The 23168-nt window shown below is 37.9% G+C and overlaps 1 protein-coding gene across 1 annotated transcript in view; it reads right to left on the minus strand.

Annotated features, from left to right (window-relative positions):
• USH2A (usherin) overlaps positions 1–23168 on the minus strand; it is an 838570-nt gene that overhangs the window by 138926 nt on the left and 676476 nt on the right. The window contains exons 50-53 of the mRNA XM_058275221.2: positions 21839–22062; positions 17183–17387; positions 2601–2798; positions 1922–2076 (exon numbers count right to left, since the gene is read on the minus strand). Coding sequence (XP_058131204.1) covers positions 1922–2076; positions 2601–2798; positions 17183–17387; positions 21839–22062 — 782 coding nt within the window. The remainder of the gene's footprint in view (positions 1–1921; positions 2077–2600; positions 2799–17182; positions 17388–21838; positions 22063–23168) is intronic.

Genomic DNA, 23168 nt, shown 5'->3' on the forward strand with positions numbered 1-23168 from the left:
GGTTTTCTGACCACTCAGGGCATAGCTTCTGATTGCGTCAACCGGCTGCCATCTGTCCAAATTGTGGCACACTCAGAAATGTTTCTGAGGGTTTGTTGAACAAAAAGCTGCACACAAATGCTTTTGTTGAACAGACCAATCAGTTCGAATGTCATATTTGGATGGTTCTTGCACAGTGTGTGAAAATGCTGCTCTTATAAAGTTGTAGCCACATGAAAGAAATCAGAGTTATTGTGTGTGCATTCATGTCTTCCTGTGCTTCCTCCTGACTAGGTTGGCTTCTGTGAAATGGGTCTTTATTTTCCTCCTAAATTTCTTCTTCCTAGTTGCCTCTGTGGGTTTCTTTGGTAGCATTTCCTGATGCTGATCATCCCTGGCTTTCTCATTTTGTCACTCTTTCGATATATATTCTCCTTGGATGACCATATGCAAACCCACTGCTTCAACTTCCCACCTAAATCTTTCTAGCAAACTTTATTAGTCAGCCAAAGGGTGCTAATGCAAACTACTAGAACTCTGTTGGCTTTTATAAAGGGTATTTATTTGGGGAAGAAGCTTACATTTAGCAGGCCCTAAAGAGTCCAACTCAAGGTACCATAAGAGATACTTTCTCACTCAAAAGTCTGTTGCCACGTGTTGATGCTAGATGGTGGGCAATATTTCCGAGGGTTCAGCCTTCCTCCTTCCTCTAAAGGCTCCATGGTCCAAGCGTCTTCTGATCTCAGCTGTGGCTGGCATAGACTTTTTTTCAGGGCTCAGCTGCCCTGGTCTCTCCACTGGGTCAGCTGTAGACTATCAGGCTCATCTCTCTTTCCGGGCCACATCTATGGAACAGTCTCTTTTCCTGCATACCTGCTTCAGTGTTCTCCTCCTTGTATTTACTTCCATGCGAGTGTCTGTTTTATCCCCAGTGGGGCTGGGACTAGACCTGAGTCACACTCTAATGACAGAGTTGAATCAGAGCCCTAATCTTAACATAATTTAATCAGGCATCTCAGCTGAATCTAATACAAAGGGTTATCATGCCAGAGGAACCGACCAGTTTACAAACATAATCGATATTTCTTTTTGAAATTAATAAATAATATCAAATTGCTACACAAAATCTAGTCACTTTCTAGTCAGCTTCAAATTGGAAATTTTCACCTAAAGTGCCAGATAATATCTGCTTCCTTCATCCTGCTACCTGCTCCTCCTCTTTTTTAAAAAAGTAAAAATTTTTCATCTTTTTATTATTTTACTTTCAACTTTTTCTCCTTCTGTTTTTTTCACTTCTCGCAGAATGATACAATTATCCATAAATTGCTCAAGCCAAGATTTTTGAAATATCCATGGCTATTTCCTTTTATTCCTTCACCTACAGTTGACTACCATGTCTTATAGATTCTGTCCTCCATAATCTTTTGCATCTCTCTGATGTTCTCATCCTGACCCTGATTCCTGGGTTCAGGTTTTCATCGCTTCTTGACTAGGCTTTGGCAGTAGCCACTGAACTATTTTATGTGTCATTCCAGGTCTTTATTTTTTGGTCCTTTTTTCCATCTTTCAGGACAAGAATTTTTTTTGTTGTAGTGATAAATAGAAATCCATATTCAACTGAGGAATAGTTTGGGAAATTTTATGGATTTATAAGGTTGCCAGAAAACATTTGGTGGGGGGAAATTGTGAAAAAGGATCTATTAGTTCAAGTTTGCATTTGCTAGTTTATTGATGAAAAGACTCATGTTTAGATGAATATCTCTTCCAGTGGTGCCTTATGCTTTCAGGCGTAGTTGAGGTGACACATGAGCAGCCTACTTAGGATCACTTTGAGGGGGGCATTGTTTTCTGTCATTGGAAAAATCCTTCCCTGGTAGCCTGGAAATCCACGTAGTCTTCACACTGGAAGCCTCTTTCTAGGGTTTGGGCAAACTCCCCTTACCTTGCTGCTGGCAGCACACCCAGCAACTGTGCAAGCTTTCAGCTGATATGAATATTTTTGAAATGGCTGGATTCCTTTGGTATCAGAGAAGCTCAATGTTGTTCCCTGAAAGCATTCAATTCCATTTCGGAGAAGTATGTAATAAATAATAGGACCTAGAAGAGGTAGAAAAATGCCTATTTTTGAGTGTCATATCATTTCAACTATTTGCAAACAACTTATATCTCTTAATATTCTGAAGAAATGGTATACTGTAGCATTATTTACTCTTTATCTGTGCTTGTACTGCTATGCTCAAGAAATCTTTAATTACACTCACTATTATGGAGATGGATTAGTGACATAGATAATCAAAGTGTCCTTTATATTTACTTCCCCTCATGACCAAGCAAATTTACTTTCAATAATAAAACTATTTCAACTCCCCTCTCATGCTTTGCTTGTTTGAAAGGAGCTCAGATATATACTGGGATTCAAGGAAATTTCTTTTTCTTTTGCTAAAAGTTGATGAGGGCTATTCCAAAAATAACAATTAATTGGCATATAACAGAAGTTCCTTTTATTGGCAAATAGTTTTCAGTGGTTAGAAGCATGGCAATTAAGTGTAGATTACACTTATTTCATTTTCCTTATGGATTTACAGAACTATATTGTCTCTATTTTAAAAGTAGCTTGATACCATTTGGTTGTATAGGTTTCTTCCAGGTTAAGAGTATTACATCTTCCTGATTATGCATTTTCATCCATGCTGGGGGACTCACTCCTTCAGGCACACCTTCCTTAGTGCTGGCTCTAATACCTTTGCTGAATCCCCGCCCATAGCTATTCCATGCAGAAATCCGATACTCATAATTCATGTAGGGCTCCACATTCACATCTGAAAAGAGAACAATCAGACAGTGAATTATTTTTGTAGATTTTTTTCTTAATTTTATTGAAATATATCATCCATAAATGGACATACATAAACAATAAGTGTATTGTAAAGGTTGTGGACTTATAATACAAACATGCATATCATCATACAGGGCTCCCATATATCACCCACCACCAATGCCTTGCATTGTTATAAAACATTTGTTACAAACTATGAAAGAGCATCATCAAAATATTACTACTAACTATAGCCCATATCTTATATTTGGTATATTTTTTTCTTCCATCAGAGAGAGAATGAATACTAAAACCTTTAAGCCTTTTAAAAAAATAAATAATGCTTTTGCCCACTTCAGCAGCACACATATACTATAAAAAAAAAAAAAAAAAAACCCAAAAAAACCTCTAATCCCATCGTGTGTAAATAAAACTATAAAATAAAATCTTTCATTTCAACATTATGAAACCCATCGTAGTGTTTATTAGATGCTGAGATATGGAACTGCTTAAAATCGAATTCATTTTTCTGAACAGAGAAATATGGATACATTAAAGAAAGGATTAGAAAACACAAACACTAGACTAATCGACAATTAGATGTTAATGTTTCACAAGTTCATATACCTATTATTTCTGTACAAGGCAGAATTGCCAACAACATTCTTTTATAATTATTTTTTAATTATAAAATTTAACAACTATTCCTTTATCTTGCTAATATTACTTTATTAGTATTGTTTCCTTAAATTATTATTATATGCATTATATTGTAGTTTTTATGAGGCACAGGACTTGACAACTTAGGTTTCATGGTACCATGTTAATGAATATAAATGCTCACTCTACCGCATACTTCCTTCCCTCTCCCACCATTCATGGAACTGAAAACAAGACTAAAAATCAACCAAACCAACCTGCTGAGATTTCTGGACTGGCAAAATCATACAAGGCAATGGCCCTTGTGATTTAAGAGTGTCCCAAAAGTCTTAGTGCAGTTTTAAGAACTCCAGAAGTATAAAGTGCTACAAACTAACAAAAAAAAATTACTTGAAAGTTTATTTATTTGTATGTTATTTCCACTTACTAAGTTTTTATATGTTTTGAGCAACTATATCCACTTATCCATTTATTTATTTTGTGAGGCAGTTTCTCTTTCTTGTCCATTTGGCCCCGGTTACTTGGACATGGGGTTAATATTCAGTGCAGCCATTTGTGTTATTTAAGCCACAGTCTCATTACATGCTTCTCCTCACAATAAACCCTGCCCTGCCAGTTTTATAGAGTTAGTAGGAAAATGAAATGAAATAATTTATGTGGCATAACTTCATAAAACATAAATCGCTACACAAATGTAAGGAGTTGTCTTCTTTCTTCATTTTCCCTGGTACGAGAGTTTCTGCCCCTTGTAAGAAGACCACTGGCGGATCCCCTGAGCGCCGTTCCTTCCTGAACAGAGATGTCCTGATTAGAAACTACATTTCCCAGCTTTCTTTGCAGCTTGATGTAGTCACATGACAGAGTCCTCAACAGTGGCATGGGTCTGGAAATTACCCGGCAGCTTCTGCAGCACCTTTTAAAGAAGGTATCCCATGCATTCCATTTCATTCCTATGCTCTTGGCAATGAGCAGGACCAGGGTGCTGTGCTCCCGCACGTCGCACCACACAGACGCCTGGTGAGGAATGCAGCAGAAGGAATCTGGGTGCTTCAGTGACCTTCTGGGGCTGAGCTGACTGGCTAGCCTGGACTAGTCACCTACCTTAGTTTTTGGTGTCTTTGCTATCACAGATTATCTGTTTATAACTAATAACAGGCATCCCCTACCCTCAAGCCAAAACCACTGATTTTGGCTGCTGTTACTCTCCATGCTGCCCTCCTGATTCTTTTCTGCACTGCTTTTTTTTTTTGAGGTACAGGGGATTGAAAGTAGGACCTCGTACATGGGAAGCAGGCACTCAACCACTTGAGCTACATCCGCTTCCCTCTCCACTGCTTTTCATTCTTTCCTTTTGCACTCTCTCATCTCTTCTTGTTTCTTGATTTTTCAGGGAGGCCCAGTCTTTCAAAGATGATTTCAGTCTTTAAAAATACATTCTTTGGCTTTACACATAAGGAATCATTTGCTGAAATTTTGTATTTCCTCGACAGTCTTTCTCACGTCTCAGAGCTCTTTTAGTTTTTCTCAGAATTTCTACTTCTTCTTTATTTTATCTTTTTAACTGGTTGGCTCAAAATCATCCTGCATGTTACATGGGACTATTTTTCCAATAACATATTATTTGGGAGGGGGGTGATACGGATTTTTTTTTCACTTATTAGTTGCTTACATTCCCATACATATTTTGCCTTACTTCATTTCTTCAATAGCTGAAAGAGTAATCCCTCAAAAATGTACAGATGATGGTGTCATTTTATTGTTTAGAGAGCTTTAATAGCCACTCATTGATGCAAAAAGTCGAAACTCATTAGTTGTTAATATGACCCCTCCTCTTTCACCTCAATTCTCCCCACTTCCTCTCTCCTATGCTGTGCTACGAGGATATCATGATACTTGTTTTAAAACCTGCGGGGCTTTATCTTGCTTCCTGGGCTTTGCGCATGTAGCCCTCTCTGCTAGTTCTATCTTTCCCCAACCTGATAGGCTCCTACTTGTCCTTCGGTTCTCAGCTTAGGTATCAGGGTCTTCTGCAATTCTGTTTTAATCTCTCTAGTTTGGGATAGGTATCCCTGCAATACTATTCAAAAGCCTCTTATCCTTACTTCCATCATGGTACTTACATGCAGACCATTTTTCACATGGTGATGTCCTTAATTCTCTTACTCTTCATATAAGCTTCAAATTCCTGGGGGGAAAGACTGTTGTTTGTCTTTATAGGTACAGGTCCAAGTATACTGCCTGGCTATTAGTAGGGATTTAGCAAATACATTTTGATAAATAAATGATTGCCTGAATGAATAAAGTTTGGTCAGCATTGATATTGTCAGCTTTCAGTTCCTGCTCAAGTCTAGAAAAGGCTGACTTTTCCTTCTAAATTGGTCTCAATGGAATTTATCATAGCATCATTGAGTGCTTACTTGTCTTCATTAAAAAGTAAGGCTTGTTACTTTTCATATTCAATACTTACAGTATTTTCTGGCAGGTAAAGCAATCTGAAATATGAATTTCAAAAGCACCTGTGTCAGTAAGTAGAAAAAGCTATTCTCTTCTTAAAATCCCTTCAAAATCTAGACCTTGTATACAAGTGGGCAGATAAAAGTAAGGAACTCTCTTAATGGAAATAGATAATTTTAAATGAGTGTCAATGACTTAAATCTATGACTGGCAGTAGGAAGAGATTGGAGAGTTGGACAAATTGCCCTCTGTCCTGAGACCTTGCCTAATTCACTGCAACAAATATTTTTTATTTACTTTTAAGGTGCTAAATCCAAATAAGGAGGTAAAGGTAAAGAAGAATGTTATATTCATAAGGCTATTTCAGTCTAGTAGGAGATGGGATGGTGTCCAAATGCATCTGTCACATGGTAGAAGTGGTGATCGATGGTCCTTAGGAATAGAAGGGAGAGAGAAGTATGGACTTAGGAAGCCTGCACTAAGGACTTGCAGCTTGACCTGGGTCTTTAGTAGGATGATGAAGAAAGACATTTCAGGTGGAAGGATGGCTTGAAGGGTTCGGAGAACTCTGCGAGGAGCTCCTACACTGCGTGGTATATTCTACACTCAGCCCCCTAGAAGATGGCTTGATTTGAATCTGTCTCCCTTACCACTGCAAGTTACTTTGACATATCTGATTCAGTTTCCTCATCTGAGAAGTGATCAGACTTATATGTTTGCTTTAATGGTAAGTTAAGATAAGGTTTTAAAGGACCTAGCACAGCACCTGGAACTAAATGATTCTCAACAAACTTTATCTCCACACCTTCCTTGCCTCCTTTTTCCTCCCCTTCTCATTCAACTATCTTGCCTTACCTTTTTACTTTACAGCCCATCATCACCCACCATTGGTTGAGTAAGGCAATACTATGAGTCATGATGGAACAGTGGTTTTTATGTCTATTTATTTAACCTTAGCTTGTTTGAATGATATCATTTAAATGGATTCTATTTGACTCTAGATGTTGGAAGAGTCATTCATACCACGCACACAAAAACACACTTGGTTTTTCAAAAGGCAGAATTTCTCTAAGAAATTAAGTAATTGGATAAATAATATTTTATTTTATTTTAATATTAGTGTTACCGTTCTCCATTAACATAAGATAATAACTACAATAACAATAAATCTGCCTTGGTCTGTGGTTACACTCTCCCCTTACTTTGTTCATTCCTCAATCTTGGGGGATTTGGAAGATAACCACTCTGACTGCTTTAGACTGAGAGGGGACTTGGGTATTATGAAGCAGAGGAAAAGAATTGTTTTGCTTGCAGTTGAAGATACTCCTTGTTTGGGGGATGGTTATTGTACATCATCACTATTTTGTTAGTTTTCCAGGGAAAGCTCCAAGAACTGGAGATTAGGAGTTGGCTCCAGCTCTGCTGGGTTTTGGGGCTCAAATGGCACACAAACAACATGAAGATTTAAGACTCTGAGAAGTATATTTAAGAGGGACATTCAATAGTATAGGTTCAAATAAAAGGAGTAGAAGAATCATGATTAGGGGAATTATAATGAGTAGAACCACATTATATTTGGGGAATAGATTTTCATATATTTGCAAATAGGGCCTGCTGAGGGGATGTTGATTTTGTGAGGCTATGTGTGGATGGTCATGGTGTCTGGACAGCCTGAAAGCCCTTGGGAGCACTCTTTTTTTTTCCCTCTTTATTTTTTTTTAAATGTTACATTAAAAAAATATGAGGTCCCTATTTACTCCCCATCTCCCTCACCCCACTCCTCCCACATCAACAACCTCTTTCATCATCATGGCACATTCATTGCATTTGGTGAGTACATTTTGGAGCACTGCTGCCCCACACGGATAGTGGTTTACATTGTAGTTTACACTCTCCCCCACTCCACCCAGTGGGCCATGGCAGGGCACACAATGTCCAGCATCTGTCCCTGCAGTACCACCCAGGACAACTCCAAGTCCTGAAAATGCCCCCACATCATATCTCTTCTTCCCTCTCCCTACCCTCAGCAGCTACTGTGGCTACTTTCTCCACATCAATGCTACAATTTTTTCCATTACTAATCACAGTAGTTCCACAGTAGACACCAGTAAGTCTGCTCTAATCCATACTCTATTACTCCATCCTGTGGATCTTGGGATGGTTATATCCAGTCCCCCTCTACATCAAGAGGGGGCTTAGATTCCACATGGATGATGGATGCAATTCTGCTTGCAGTTGTAGGCACTCTTGGCTCCTTGGTGCAGTTGACCTTCTTCACCTCCCTGTTAGCTGGCCGGGGTAAGTCCAATAAACCAGATGGTAGGAGTTACAAGTCGCTGAGGCTCAGGGCCTGGCTGTCACATGGACAGTACAGAGATTCAGGTCTCCTGGGTATACACCAACCCCAGTGTCAACCACAGATCTTGAGAGCACTTTTGTTAAGGGAATTTACTGTGGCAGTTTGTGAAATCTGCCTGAGACCAGTGTAAGCATAACATTTGGAATGACCCCTCAACTCACTTTGAAATCTCTCAGCTATAAAAACTCTACTTATTTAATATATCTTCCTTTGGGTCAAGGTCTTTTTTCCAAATGCATCAATGATTAATGCTTGGTAATAATCCCTCAGTGCCAGGGAGGCTCATCCTCAGGAGTCCTGCCCCATTTCAGGGGGAAGGTAGTGAGTTTATTTAGAATTTGGCTTAGAGAGAGGCCAATTTGAGTAACAAGGAATTATTCAAGAGGTATCTTAGGCTTAGTTTCATTATTACAGGAATAAGGTTCAAAAGTGCAAGCATTAGATCAAGAGATTGCCATATTGGCCTGTTTTATTTTATACTTAGTAACCTGACAAACCACCAAACAGTCCTCCACAGTGGCTGCACCATTCTACATTCCCACCAGCAGTGAATTAGTGTTCCTATTTTTCCGCATCCTCTCCAACATTTGTACTTTTCCATTTTTTTTCAATAGTAGCCAGTCTAGTAAGTGTGAAATGATAGCTCATTGTTTTGATTTGATTTACATTTCCCTAAAAGCTAGTAAAAAGTATCTTTTCATGTGCTTTTTAGCCATTTGTACTTTCTCTATCTGTTCAAATCTTTTGCCCTTTTTAAAATTGGGTTGTCTTTTCATTATTGAGCTGTAGGTTTTCTTTACATATGCTGGATATTAGACCCTTGCCAGATATATGGTTTCCAAATATTTTCTCCCATTGAGTAGATGCCCTTTTACTTTCTTGGCAAATTCTTTTGAAAAACAAAAGTGTTTAATTTTAGGGAGATCCCATTTATTTTTTCTTTCGTTGTTCATGTTTTGGGTGTAAAGTTTAAGAAACTACTGTCTACCACAAGATCTTGAAGATGTTTCCTTGCATTTTCATCTAGAAGTTTTATTTATTTATTTATTTTTATTTTTAAAAAATATTTATTTATTCCTCCCCCCCACCCCACCTCGGTTGTCTGTTCTCTGTGTCTATTTGCTGCATCTTCTTTGTCTGCTTCTGTTGTTGTCAGTGGCACGGGAATCTGTGTTTCTTTTTGTTGCATCATCTTGTTGTGTCAGCTCTTCGTGTGTGCAGCGCCATTCCTGGTCAGGCTGCACTTTCTTTTGCGCTGGGCGGCTCTCCTTATGGGGCGTACTTCTTGCGTGTGGGGCTCCTCTATGTGGGGGACACCCCTGTGTGGCACGGCACACCTTATGCGCATCAGCACTGTGCGTGGGCCAGCTCCACACAGGTCAAGGAGGCCTGGGGTTTGAACCGCGGACCTCCCATGTGGTAGACGGACGCCCCAACCACTGGGCCAAGTCCGCTGCCCGATTTAGAAGTTTTATGGTTATTGCTTTTATATTTAGGTCCTTGATCCATTTTGAGTTAATTTTTGTGTAAAATGTGGGATGGGAATCATCTTTCTTTATTTTGGATATGGCTATCTAGTTCTTACAGCAGCATTTGTAAAATAGACTGTTCTGGCCCAGCTGGGTGGTCTTGACTGCCTAGTGAAAAATCATTTGACCATAGATATGAGGGTCTATTTCTGAGTTCTTGATCCAGTTCCATTGGTTAATATGTTTATCTTTATGCCTGTACCATGCAGTTTCTACCACTGTAGTTAAGAAATATGCTTTAAAATCAGGAAATGAGAGTCCTCCAACTTTGTTTTTTTAAATGACATTTCTGGCTATTTGGGGTCCCTTACCCTTCCAAATAAATTTGATGATTAATTTCTCCATTTCTGTAAAGGGTGGTGTGATTTTTTAATTGGGATTGCATTAAATCTGTAAATCAGTTTGGGTAGAACTGACATCTTATTTTTTTAATCTTCTCCCCCCGCCCCCCGCCCCATGGCTTTTTTGCTTGCTGTCTGCTTTCTGTGTCCATTTGCTGTGTGTTCTTTTGTGTCTGTATTTCTTTTTCTTTCTTTCTTTCTTGCTTGCTTGCTTGCTTTCTTGCTTTCTTGCTTTCTTGCTTTCTTGCTTTCTTTCTTTCTTTCTTGCTTTCTTTCTTGCTTTCTTTCTTGCTTTATTCCCTCCCTTCTTGCTGCTTGCTTGTTGTCTGCTCTCTGTATCCATTCGCTGCTCATTCTGCATTTTTGCCTGTCTCCTTTTTTGTTGCGTCACCTTGAAAGTCAGCTCTCCGCGGTGCTTGAGGGCTGGCAGCTCTCTGCAGCATGGGGGCAAGCCTGCCTTCATAAGGAGGCCCTTGGACATGAACCCAGGGTCTTCCCTGTGGTAGAGAGGAGCCCAACTGATTGAGCCACTGCTGCTTCCTGACATCTTTTTTCAAAAATTTATTTTATTTATTTACAACCCTCCTCGTTGTTTGTGGTTTGCTGCCGGCTCTCTGTGTCCATTTATTGTGTGCTGTATGTGTCTGCTTGTCTTTTTAAAAGGCACTGGGAACCAAAGCTGGGACCTCCCATGTGGGAAAGAGGTGTTCAATTGTTCGAGCCACCTCAGCTCCCTGGTTTGTTTTGTCTCTCATCTATTCAGGTCATTTGCCCATTTTATAAAAAAATTAAGTCGTCTTTTTATTGTTGAGTTGTAGATTCTCCTTATATGTCATGAATATTAATCGCTTATCAGATATGTGATTTCCCAGTTATTTTTTCCCATTGAGTTGACTACCATTTCACTGTTTTGACAAAGTCCTTTGAGGTCCAAAAGTGTTTAATTTTGAGGAGGCCCCATTTACCTACTTTTTCTTTCAATGATCATGCTTTGGGTGTAAGGTTTAAGAATCCACAACAAACGACAAGCTCTTGAAGATGTTTCCTACATTTTCTTCTAGCAGTTTTATGGGCCTGGCTTTTATATTTAGGTCTTTGATCATTTTGAGTTGATTCTTGTGTAGGGAGTGAGATGGGGTTCCTCTGTCATTCTTTTAGTTATGGATATCCAATTGTCCCAGCACCATTTGTTGAAGAGACTCTTTTGTCCCAGTAATGTGGACTTGGTAGTTTTGTCAAAAACCAGTTGTCCCTAGAGCTGAGGGTCTATTTCTGGACTTGCAATTAAATTTTATTCATCAGTGTTTCTATCTTTATGTATTTTGCAGTGTTTTTTAATCAAGAAAGGATGTTGTATTTTGTGAAATGCCTTTTTTGCTCTGATTGAGAGGATATGTGATTTTTCTTCTTCAATTTATTAATGTGGTTTATTACACTAACTGATTTTCTTGTGTTGAATAACCCTTGCATATCTGGGATAAAACCCACTTGATCGTGGTGTGTAACTGTTTTAATGTGCTTTTGGATTCAGTTTGCAAGTATTTTGTTGAGAATTTTTGCATCTATAGTCATTAGATAAACTGGTCTGTAATTTTCTTTTCTCCATAGGATCTTTAATAAGGTTTTGGTTTAGGACAATGTTGGCTTCATAGAATGAGTTTGGTAGCATTTCTTCCTGTTCAATTTTTTGGAAGAACTTGAATAAGATTGGTATTAGATCATATTTGAATGACTGGTAGAATTCACCTGTGAAGCCATCTGGTCCTGGGCTTTTCATTTCGGGGAGGATTTGGATGACTGTCTTGATTTCTTGACTTGAGATTGGTTTGTTGAGGTCTTCTATTTCTTCTAGGGTCAGTGTAGGTTGTTCATGTGTTTCTAGGAATTTGCCCATTTTGTCTACGTTGTCTAGTTTGTTGGTGTACATCGTTTCCTCTTACAATCTCTCTTATTTTTGCAGGGTCATTGATAATGTCCCCCCTCTCATTTATGATTTTATTTATTTGCATCTTATCTCTTTTTTCTTTGTCAATCCAGCTATGTGTCAATTTTGTTGATCTTCTTGAAGAAGCAACTTTTGTTTTTTTTGTTCTCAATTTCACTTATTTCTGCTCTGATCTTTATTATTTCTCTCTTTTGCCTTGGTTTGGGATTAGTTTGCTATTCTTTTTCTAGGTCCACTAGTTGTGCAGTTAGGTCTTTGATTTTAGCTTTTTCTTCTATTTTAATATATATATTAAGGGCTATAAATTTCCCTGTCAGTTTTGCCTTTGTTGTATCCATAAGTTTTGATTTGTTGTGTTTTTGTTTTCACTCATCTCAAGATATTTACTGAATTCTTTTGCAATTTCTTGTTTGACCTACTGATTATTTAAGAGTATGTTGTTTAATCTCCGTATATCTGTGAATTTTCCCTTTTGCCATCTGTTTTGGATTTCCAGCTTCATTCCATAATGATCACAGAAAGTGTATTGTATAATTTCAATCTTTTAAAATTTATTGAGACCTGTCTTGTGACCCAGTATATGGTCTATCTTGGGGAAGGGTTCATGAACACTTGAAAAGTATGTATATTCTGCTGTTTTGGGATGTACTGCAATATAAATATCTGTTTAGTCTAGTTAACTTATTTTATTATTCAAGTGCTCTGTTTCCTTACTGAACTTCTGTCCAGATGTTCTATCAAATGTTGAAAGTGGTGTATTGAAGTCTCCAACTGTACAGAGACATCTGTTTTTCCTTTCAGTTCTACCAGTATGTGCCTACATTTATATTGGGGTACCCAGGATAGGTGCCAAAATATTTAAAACAGTTACTTCTTCCTGTCAATTGCCCCTTTTATTAATATATAATTTACTTCTTCATCTTTTATAACAGTTTTACATTTAAATCTATTTTGTCCCATATTAGTCTCACTACTCCAGATCTTTTTTGATTACTATTTATGTGTTATACCTTTATCCAACCTTTCACTTTCAGCCTAGTTGTGTCCTTACATCTGAGGTGAGACATCATATAGATGGCTCATTTTTCTTATCCATTGCCAGTTTATGTCTTTTGATTGGGGAATTCAATCCATTAACGTTCGGTGCTATTACTCTAAAGGCATTACTTATTCATCCATTTTCTCTTTTGGCTTTCCATTGTCATATTTTAGTATTGTCTGTCTTTTTACCCTTTTAGTTAATCTTCATTTCTACACTCTTCTTTAAGTCTCCCACCCTTGTTTTTTTCCTTCAGACTGTAACACTCTCTTTAGTATCTCTTGCAGATATGGTCTTTCATAACATTCTTTCTCAGTTTTTGTTTGTTTGTGAAGACTTTAAACTCATCTTCATTTTTGAAGGACAATTTTGCTGGATACAGAATTCTTGGTTGGCAGTTTTTCTCTTTCAGTACACTAAATACATCATACCAATTTCTTCTCACCTCCATGGTTTCTGATGAGAAATCATCAGTCAGTCTTATTTAGTTTCTCTTGCATGTGGTGCACTTCTTCTCTCTTGCTGCTTTCAGAATTCTCTCTTTATCCCTGGTATTTGTCATTCTGAATGCCATTCTGGATTAGATCTATTAATATTTATTCATTTTGGGGTTCATTGTCCCTCTTGAATATTCATATTTATGTCTTTTATAAGGATGGAAGTTTTCAGTCATTATTTCCTCAAATATTCTTTCTGCCTCTTTTCTGTTTTCTTCCCCTTCTAGGACATCGATAATGTGCGTGCTTGTGTATTTCATGTTGTCATTCAATTCCCTGAGACCCTGTTCCATTTTTTACATTCTTTTCTCTTTCTCTTCTCCTGTCTTTTCAAATTTAGATGCTCTGTCCTCAATTTCACTAATTCTGTCCTCCATCATTTCAAATTGGCTGTTATATTCATCTGATTTTTTTTAATCTTATCCATTGTGTTTTTCATTCCCATAAGCTCTGTTACTTTTCTTTGCAGGCTTTCAAAATGCTCTTTATGTTCACCCAGTGTCCCTTAATCATATTTTTCTTTAACTTCTTAAATTAATTTAAGAGATTTGTGTGATTATCATTGATTAGCTATCATAAATCCTGTGTCTTGTTAAGATTTTTGGTTTGTTCCTTTGGTTGGGCTGTATAATCCTGTTTCTTAGTATGCCTTATAATTTTTTGCTGATGTTTAGGCATCTAAATAATTTAGTGAATTTACTCTGATAGTCAATTTCCCTCTCTTGCCTAGTGGTTTTGTTTCATAGCTCTTCTTTGATTTTTGGTTCAACTTATTCTAAGTCTTTGACATCGCCCAGCTTAAGTTATCAAAATGGGTCTAGGGACTCACTAATAAAGTGAAAACCAGATCAAAGGGCCTGGGGCAAGAGAAACCTAAAAGCAGTTTTTCTCTTTGCCATTTCCCAGCAGGCCAGCAGATTGTGCTAATTGGAAAATCTTTCCAGGGAGGTGACTCTTTCAAACTCTACTTGCCAGTGATTCTGGTCTGGCCAGAGCCAAGATTCAAAGCATATTCTTTTGGCGAGATTCACTGAAGAGAAATCACTCTCTGTCCTCTGCCACACCCTCCCTCTTCTCAGTTACCCCTCAGTTACAGTTGGCTGCTGTAAGCCACAAAGTTTATCCGGTCTGTTTACCTTGAGTGTGGGGCTGGGTGCCCTTCCTAGCCTTGGTGGCTAGTAACTCATAGTTTTTGTTTTGATTTCTTCATCTCTCTGACCTTCACCTTTCTGGGGGGGAGGGGGTGCACAGTACCCTCCTGGTCTGCAGAGCACTGAAGCATGTCCCTTGGTCATCTTTTTGCCCTTTCTCCATTGTTTTTGTGAGAAAGTTTAATCCTGTCTACTTATTCTAATGCCGTCTTCCTGGAAGTCCCCTTCCTTTGGTGTTTCTTGATGGCAGGACTCTTTTGGTGTATTTGCTCAATATTTGTTTATCTGTGAGTATTTTACTCTCTCCCTCATTTTTTTGAAGGACAATTTTGCTGGATACAGAAGTCTTGGCTGGCAGTTTTTCTCTTTTAGCACTTTAACTATGTCATCCCACTGCCTCCTTGCCTCTATGGTTTCAGATGTGAAATCAGCACTTAATCTTATCGAGCTTCCCTTGTATGTGATGGATCTTTATTCTCCTGCTGCTTTCAGGAGTCTATCTTAATCTTTGGCATTTGACAATCTGACTAGGATGGGTCTTAGTATAGTTCTGTTATGATTTATTCTGTTTGGAAAATGCTGCATTTACCAGACATGAACATTCATACCCCTCATAAAAGTTGGGAAATTTTCAACCATTTTTTCACAAACACTCCCTCTGCCCTTTATGCCTTCTCTTCTCCTTTTGGGACACCCATAACACATATGTTTATGTGTTTCATACTATCGTTCAATTCCTTGAGTCTCTGCTCATTTTTTTTTTTCATTTTTTCTCTATATGTTATTCTGTCTATGCAACTTCAGATGTCCTATCTTCCAGTTCTCTAATTCTTTCCTCTGCCTGTTCAAATCTGCTGTTGTATGATTCTAGTGTATTTTCAATTTTTTTTCTATTGAGTCTTTCATTACCATAAAATCTATTTTTTTTTAAATGTTTACAGTTTCTTCTATTGCTCACACAGTTTCCCCTTAATATCCTATATCTCCTTGAAATGATTTAGGATATTTGTGTGGCCATATTTGATTAGTTTTTCCAAATTCTGCATTTCTCATGCGTTTTAGTTTGTTTCCTTGATTGGGTGTTATCTTACTGTTTCTTGGTATGGCTTGTAATTTTTTGCTGTTGTCTATGTATCTGTTTATCTTGATGGGTTTATTCTGTTGGCTAGTTTCTCTCTCTTGCCTAGGGTTTTATTTTTGTTTTAATTGTGCTAAGGCTCTTCTTTGACATTTGGTTCCACTTATTCTAAATCTTTAGAATTGCCCTGTTTAACTGAAAAAAAAAAAAAGGGAAAAAAAGAAAAAGAAAAAAGAAAAAGAGGAAAAAAGGAAAAGAGAAAAGAGATAAAGAGGAAAAGGAAGATGAAAAAAGGAAAAAAGAAGAAAAGGAGGAAAAAAGAGAGAGGAGAAAAGAAAGGTAAAGAAAGAAGAAACAAAAACAACAAACTCAAGCCTCCCTGTCAGGCCTCCAGCACCCAGCTAAGCTCCTCCTGGCCAGCCTCCCACACCTACCTATTACCCCCACAGACCTGCTGCTGCCCAGGTGCACTGATGAGAGAGAAAAAAACACAAAAACAAAAACCAGGCCCCCCTCTCATTCCACCAGTGTCCAGCTGACCCCTCCTTGCCGGCTGCTGGTTCTGGTCACCCTGCAGCCCATGCCTTCCCCTTGCCCAGCAAGCCTGACTGTCTTCCGGGCAGTTCTGGAGGAGGAAAGCAGCCTGCTGCTCCCTGCTCTGCCATCTTGGAACTCTATAACAATAAATATTTTTAAATGCAGATCTGTATTTTATAGATAATTCTAAACTCAGTAGTGTTTTTCAGTCAGAGCTCAGCCAGGACTGAGTCACTAATTTGGACTAATTCATTAGGGTGAAGATGGTGCTCAGAAATTAACATTTTAAATAACTGCCAAAGTTATTGCTCCCAGGATGACTGATCACCCTGGGGAAGCACTGCCCTTGGGCTCACCTCCTCCTTGAAACAAGGCTGTTAGGTGCTGCTAGTAATCAAACATGTTCCATTCTTCTTTTTGCCTTTCACTGCATTGACTGAAACCTGTACTCAAACTTTTGAGCAAGAAAATTGGGTTCACTGTAAGTTAACTGGGTATGCCAGAAAAGGGCATACAAGTTTTTAAAATTTCTCTCTTCTTTATTCTTCACAGATGGACTTCAAAATAATATGCATTTTTTTTAAAGCAAGACTTTAAAAATATTTAAAACTACTAACTTTAAACAAATCCGGATCATGCCTTTAATTAGCTTGCAATTATCTGGACCTAAAGTATAATGAAATAAATTGATATTTGGTCCAGGAGAACAATGATGTCCAGGAGGAAAAAAAGTTTACATTTTACAGTTGCTTTCACTGCCCCTACTAACTCTCAGGCAGACAGTTCACTGTCTGTTACCTGTGAAGGAGTGTGTGTTTTCACTCCCTGAATGAACAGTTTCTTCAGCAGATGAACATATTTCCTCAATTGATGACTTTTCTGTGGAATCATGAGGCCATCTTATGACAGCACAAATGTGGCTGGTAAAGTTGAAGTCACACCTGCCACAATATGCTGTGGCTTTCATAGATATCGGGCAGAGAGTCCTGCAGTCTTTGGTTTCCTGAGTTTAAGGTATGAGGAGAGAGGGAGAAAGTGATTTAAATATTTCATTTTAAAACACGTGGAGGTAGGGTTTTATAACTCTCAAATGAAATTTTCATTCACTTAGTTTAGTGAATATCTCAAAATTCCAGTTTGTCTACTAGAAAGAGCAGCTACTTTGAAATGCTACAGATTGGTATTCAAAATCCAGTTTTGCAGTTTCTTAGTACTGCGGCTGGAGCAGGTTGCTTATGCTCTGTGAAAACCTCAGTTTCTTCATTGGGAAAATGGAAATAAATTGACCACACAGCTTGTTGTGTGAATCAGATGAGATAACACCTGTGTATCTTAAGCTTGGTAGATACATTGTGAATAGTGACCATATTATATTTTGGTTACTTTGACACATTCCTAATGGAGCTTTAGAGAAAATAAAGACTGTAATATCTGAAAACCTGCACTTCCTGTGTTGTTGGGAAAGTTAAACCTATAAGGAATACTCCGCATCCAAGCTAAATATTGCATGAGCTATCATTATAATTATTACTATTTATACTATCTTTTCTCTGATGAATATCTTTTCTTTTTATAATTATTGATAAATACCAATGTGTGACCTGAGGAAATCAAATACTTAAACATCCCAAATTACAGGAGATGAAATAAGGTAATGTTCTTACAAAGCAGAGGTGGAGTTCTCCTTTCCTTTATGTCGGCAGCACAATGCATTTAAAATACTTTTTGCTATTAAAAATTGATCTACACTCAGCCTCTGTTTTACATAAAATAAGTTAAATTATTCTCACAAAAGTGGTCAAAATAAAGCTGGCTCAGAGAAATACAGTCAGGCTTCCCTTTAAACACGGTGAATTAAACACCCATATTTATCCCCACATGCTCTTAAAGTCCAACCAAATGATAGGAAAGGGATGTTTTAAATATAGAAAGACAAGGGGAATGGGAAGGGAAACAACTACACACAAGAGAACATAAACATTTTTGGAAGCTGGAAAGTAGATGGATGAGACAGAGACAATGCTGTGAACTCAGGAAAGGCCATTTTCTCCTTTTCTCCTTGGGAGCACGAGATTTTCAAGACAACATGCAATAAGAGAAGTCCTGTGTCTAGTATGCAGAAAAGGCGTACACTGCACCCAGGCATGGCCCGTAGATGTGCATTCATTCTGTCTCCGTTTCCACTGTAATCTGGGGACTGTGTGTGAAGCAGTACAAGATGGAAGGAGCCTGGGTTCCTGAGGCATTGCCTGAGGGACAGCTGCCTGGCTCACGTGGGGTTATAATGTGATTTTTAAAAATATTCATTCTGTTGAGCCATTACATACATGGGTGTATTTGTTACTTCAGTATAGTCTGGTACCTTTTCTAAAACATAAGTTAGTACTTTGAGGTTAGATGCCACCTTAACAATAAGAAGAAAATCCTAAATTATGTGGCATGGGCTTAGCGGTTAGGCAGGAGGTAGCAAAAAAACAGTTACCGTAGTTGAGAGTTGTGGGTATCTGTATGCCCTGGGCTGACTGTGAAGGCAGGCCAAGGGCATACTGAGCTTATAGCTCTAGGGGAATAGAACATTAGTTATATGTTTTGCTAGTAGCTACATTTGACAAAATGAGATAAGCTCAAAGAATTGGTGAAATGAAAAATAAAGTCCACTGGAAAGTATAAGAAGGTGACAGAGAGTAAATATGGGAAAATTAAGTCAAAGTCTACATATTGCACATTGAGAATTCCAGCCTCTTTTCCTAAGAGATTCTTGTATGCTGACAAGATATTAAGATATGTAATTAAGGACAGTTTTTCAGGATGTTGACAATGTGACTCCTTCACAAAAAGCCACCCTGTTGCAGGATTACCCTACCATGCTTTCTTGATGGACAGGCTCACTTAGCCACAGAGAGCTTTCAATCACAGCTAAATGGAAAGAAAGATTTAAAACAGAGAAGAAGGAACTCAGAGGAAGCAGAAAAAATACAAGGAGAAAGAGAAAACTAAACTAGAACCAAATAAACAACAAATAAGACAATTCAAAGTATAAAACAAACAGCTAATTTAAAAAACCATATATAATTAATATTTCCAGAATGGTAAAAAATAGTTATTACATGCACAAAATACAAAGAGGATGCCATGAATAAATAACAATCAGCAAACAATACAGAGCCCTCAAAAATAAAAAAATCTACATATAGGACAGTTGAGATAAAAAACAAATCAATAGAAAGGTTGGAAAATAAAGCAAAGACAATATCTCAATAATTTGAAAAAGGAAGAAGTTAATCAATGACAAGAAACAACACAAAAACAACAAGAAAATTAAAAGGTCAATGTAGAAGTTCCAAAGCCAAGTCAATAGATGAAAACTGAAATAAAAGAGGAAGCAAATTATCAAATAAATAATAAAATAAAATTCTCCAGAACTGAAGGTAATGAGTCTCCATACTGAAAAAGTTCACAAAAAGCACAGCATTATTATTACTATTATTAATAATAATATATATGAAGAGTTACATTACTATGGAATTTCAGATGAGCAGGATAAAACAGACATCTTAAAAAGTTTTCACAGGAAAAAAAGAAAACAAAACGTGGTTTTACCTACATAGAAAGAGGAATCAGAAAATCAAGGAAGCTAAAAAATCAAAATGGAGTAATGTCTCAAAGTTTTGAGTGGAAATGATTTTCAATCGTGAAATGTATTAATATACCAGCCAAGTTGTCAAAATCTATTGGGAAGGTAGACTAATGATAATTTCAGACATATAAGCTTTCAAAGAATTTACTTCCCATGCACCTTTACCCAGGAAGATAATCCCCCCAAAAGAGGAAGTAAACCAAGAAAGAGGGAAATGGGTCCAGAATAAAGGGGCACCAACATAGGAGAGGGTTGAGAGGAACTCCCAAGTTGGCAGTTTAGGAAAGACCCAATGGGGTGGTTCAGCTGTGCAAAAATCCTTCAATGATCCAGGCCAGTGTGGAGCAGAACATGGAAGTATCCAGAAGAGAGGTGTTCAGGAAACAGAATATCAATGGAACTGATGGATTGAACTGTGCATATAACATACTCCTTGATTTGGCATGAGAAAATATTCTTCTAGTCATAATAATTGAAATATGAATTTTACATTTTATTATTAATTGTCCTTTGTTAGTGCAATTCAAAAGGTCAGGACAATATTCTGAACACACTCCTGAGAACCAAATGAGGTAACTGGCCTATTCTCTGGGGAACAGAGTTGGACAATAACAAAACAAACAGTGGTAACAGTGAAATTTCTGAAATTAACATATTTTTTATCTTGATTTTCAAATATTAGGGTCCCCTTTGAGAATTTTCTACTGAGGTGTTTTGTGACTAATCATCAAAAAGGCACGTTCTTGCAACATTACCAGCTTCCTGAGACCAAAAATTATAATTTATTAAGAAAAATGTCCTAGTCCAAACTTCCAAAAGCAATGAACTTGAATAAACATAACTTTGGGAGAATACCTACTAACATTGAATTGGCTGATTAGAGTTGTGTACTAGACAGAAATTTTTTTTTTAAATATACACATTATTTTTGGCGGCTATTTCGTATGATTGTGTACTTCATGGAATGTCTGTTCTTTTTAAAACGTTGCATATTTTCTAATAATCCATTATTACAAACTGTTCACTGGAGCCCTAGAAATTTCAATTGTTCACATCCAAAAGTGCATGACATCCACACAGGGATTATGCCATTGCCTCCTTCAACAAGATCACAGTGCTGTCTATGATCAAGACACCCATTGTTAGCCATCTTCTAATGACAAGGACGTGCTTTTCTTTTCAGGTCCATCATCATCTTTCCCATGAAATGGTGTGTCTCTGGGGTCCTGGTCAAGTTGAATGCTAACAAAGATGGCATGGCTGTAAGTGAAGCATCACAGCATATAAACAGAAATGATTACACTCATAGGCTTATTCACTTTTACAGTTGGCAGAGGCTTTGCTCATCTTATACTCTTCCAAGGAAGGAATATGACTTAAACACAACCTAGTGGATTTTGCTGGATCTAAGGTCTGTATCAAAGGAAAGTGGTGGATTACGGTTGGGGTGGTAGAGGGAAGCAGTTGGAATTTCCCTCAATTTCCACCCACAGCACCCCATGGGCAGAAATGCCATTCACACAGAGGCCCTGGGCTCCTTGTGCTGGCTCTTTCGGCACACAGCTTTTCAGTCCCTGCCCTAATCTGAAGTGCAGGGTAAGGCATCCTGAGACCAGCTAATCATTATTAATTCCTTTAGAATTCATTGCAATAACATCAATCATCACAAACTCATTCGGTATTAATATGGATGTAATGTGAAAATGAATAATGCACACAGGAGTTTTTATATTCCTATTTTAGGAAAATAGTTATGAACAATGTATTTCTCTTTCCATTGTCAAATCAGCACCTCTGAGAGGTTTTCTATCAATTACCTTCATCATCATTTCAGCTGAAATCTTGTCAGAGCAAACATATTTCAAAGGATTATATCCAACTCCATTACAGCATTTCTGGCTCTTTGGAATAAGTTCAGTCTCACAGCATTTTACTGGCACCAGGTCATTCTTTTTAACATGTGCTTTAGACTCTCCACTGGAAGCTGAGCAGCATATGGTATCTGACATATTCACATAATCCTGCCCACAACAGAACATCCCTGCAACAATAAAATGTTATATATGAATATGAAATAAAAAAGGGACAAAAATGGAGGCAGCTATAAAGTTTAGTATAAATGTGTCAGACTCGGGCAGTTGCTGAAATGGTGCAAGAGCTAAGGTAGCATTTCCTTACAAAGGTGATTTAAATGTGCAGTGAGGGTCCTTCTTACCAAGAGCACTAGACATTAATTAAGAAAAGAACACATAAGAAGAAGGGTTCGGAAATCACTCCCTTGCTCCATAAAAAAAAAGATCTGATTTCTGTCATGAAAACTGCCTGCCCCTTTTGTGATAACATCTTGTTGCAGAAGGTTTGTAAGACTATAGGGACTCAGAGAAAGCTCTAGAAAATCACAAGAGTAGAGAGAAAAAAAGGTGAGCCAAGCACTCTGGGATAAGAGGCCAGGCAGAGTGGAAAGTTCAACACATCCTGGAACTGGAGGCTTGAGAAGCTTTGCTCGTCGTTGCCAAGCTTTGTCTAGGGTACAAATGTTTGCTTCCTGTAAATCTAGGAGCAATGGTAGACGTTCTTTTCCTTCATGAGGTAGATTTGGTTGTCAGAACTGGCTGAACATGTTCAAGGATCAGATGAATCAACCAGACACGATTTTTTGAGCCTCACTGGGTTCTAGACCTATCACTAGCCCAGGCTGAGCGGGTGGGGGAGATGAGGCTCATGAATCAAAAGGCACCTGTGCCTCAGATACCAAACAGCCTCTTTTCCCACCCAATGTGGTTTAACTGCCCGAGTTCACATCATTAGATATTCCTGCAGAATAGATATAGCAGAAACTTAGACACAAAAGCACAAACAAATAAACAATACTCTAGAGTCATAGGAAGTGAGAAATTAAGGTGCCTCTACCTCATGTCAGGGTAATACCCTATTAGAATTTATAGTCTCTTCTAGAGCAGCACACTGTGATGAATGATTTATTTTAATTAGAATTTTGTTTATTTATTTTTAATCCCAGCTGATAACATAAAGAACCTCAAATTCAGAGTGCCCCAAGGTCCTGAATTGTTTAATCTGGTCCTGTACAAACACCTACATTGTGAGACATTCCTAATAACAGACCAAATTTTAAGCACTTTTTTTCAT

Source organism: Dasypus novemcinctus, chromosome 13 (genome assembly GCF_030445035.2).
Source record: "Dasypus novemcinctus isolate mDasNov1 chromosome 13, mDasNov1.1.hap2, whole genome shotgun sequence".
Taxonomy (NCBI): Eukaryota; Metazoa; Chordata; class Mammalia; order Cingulata; family Dasypodidae; genus Dasypus; species Dasypus novemcinctus.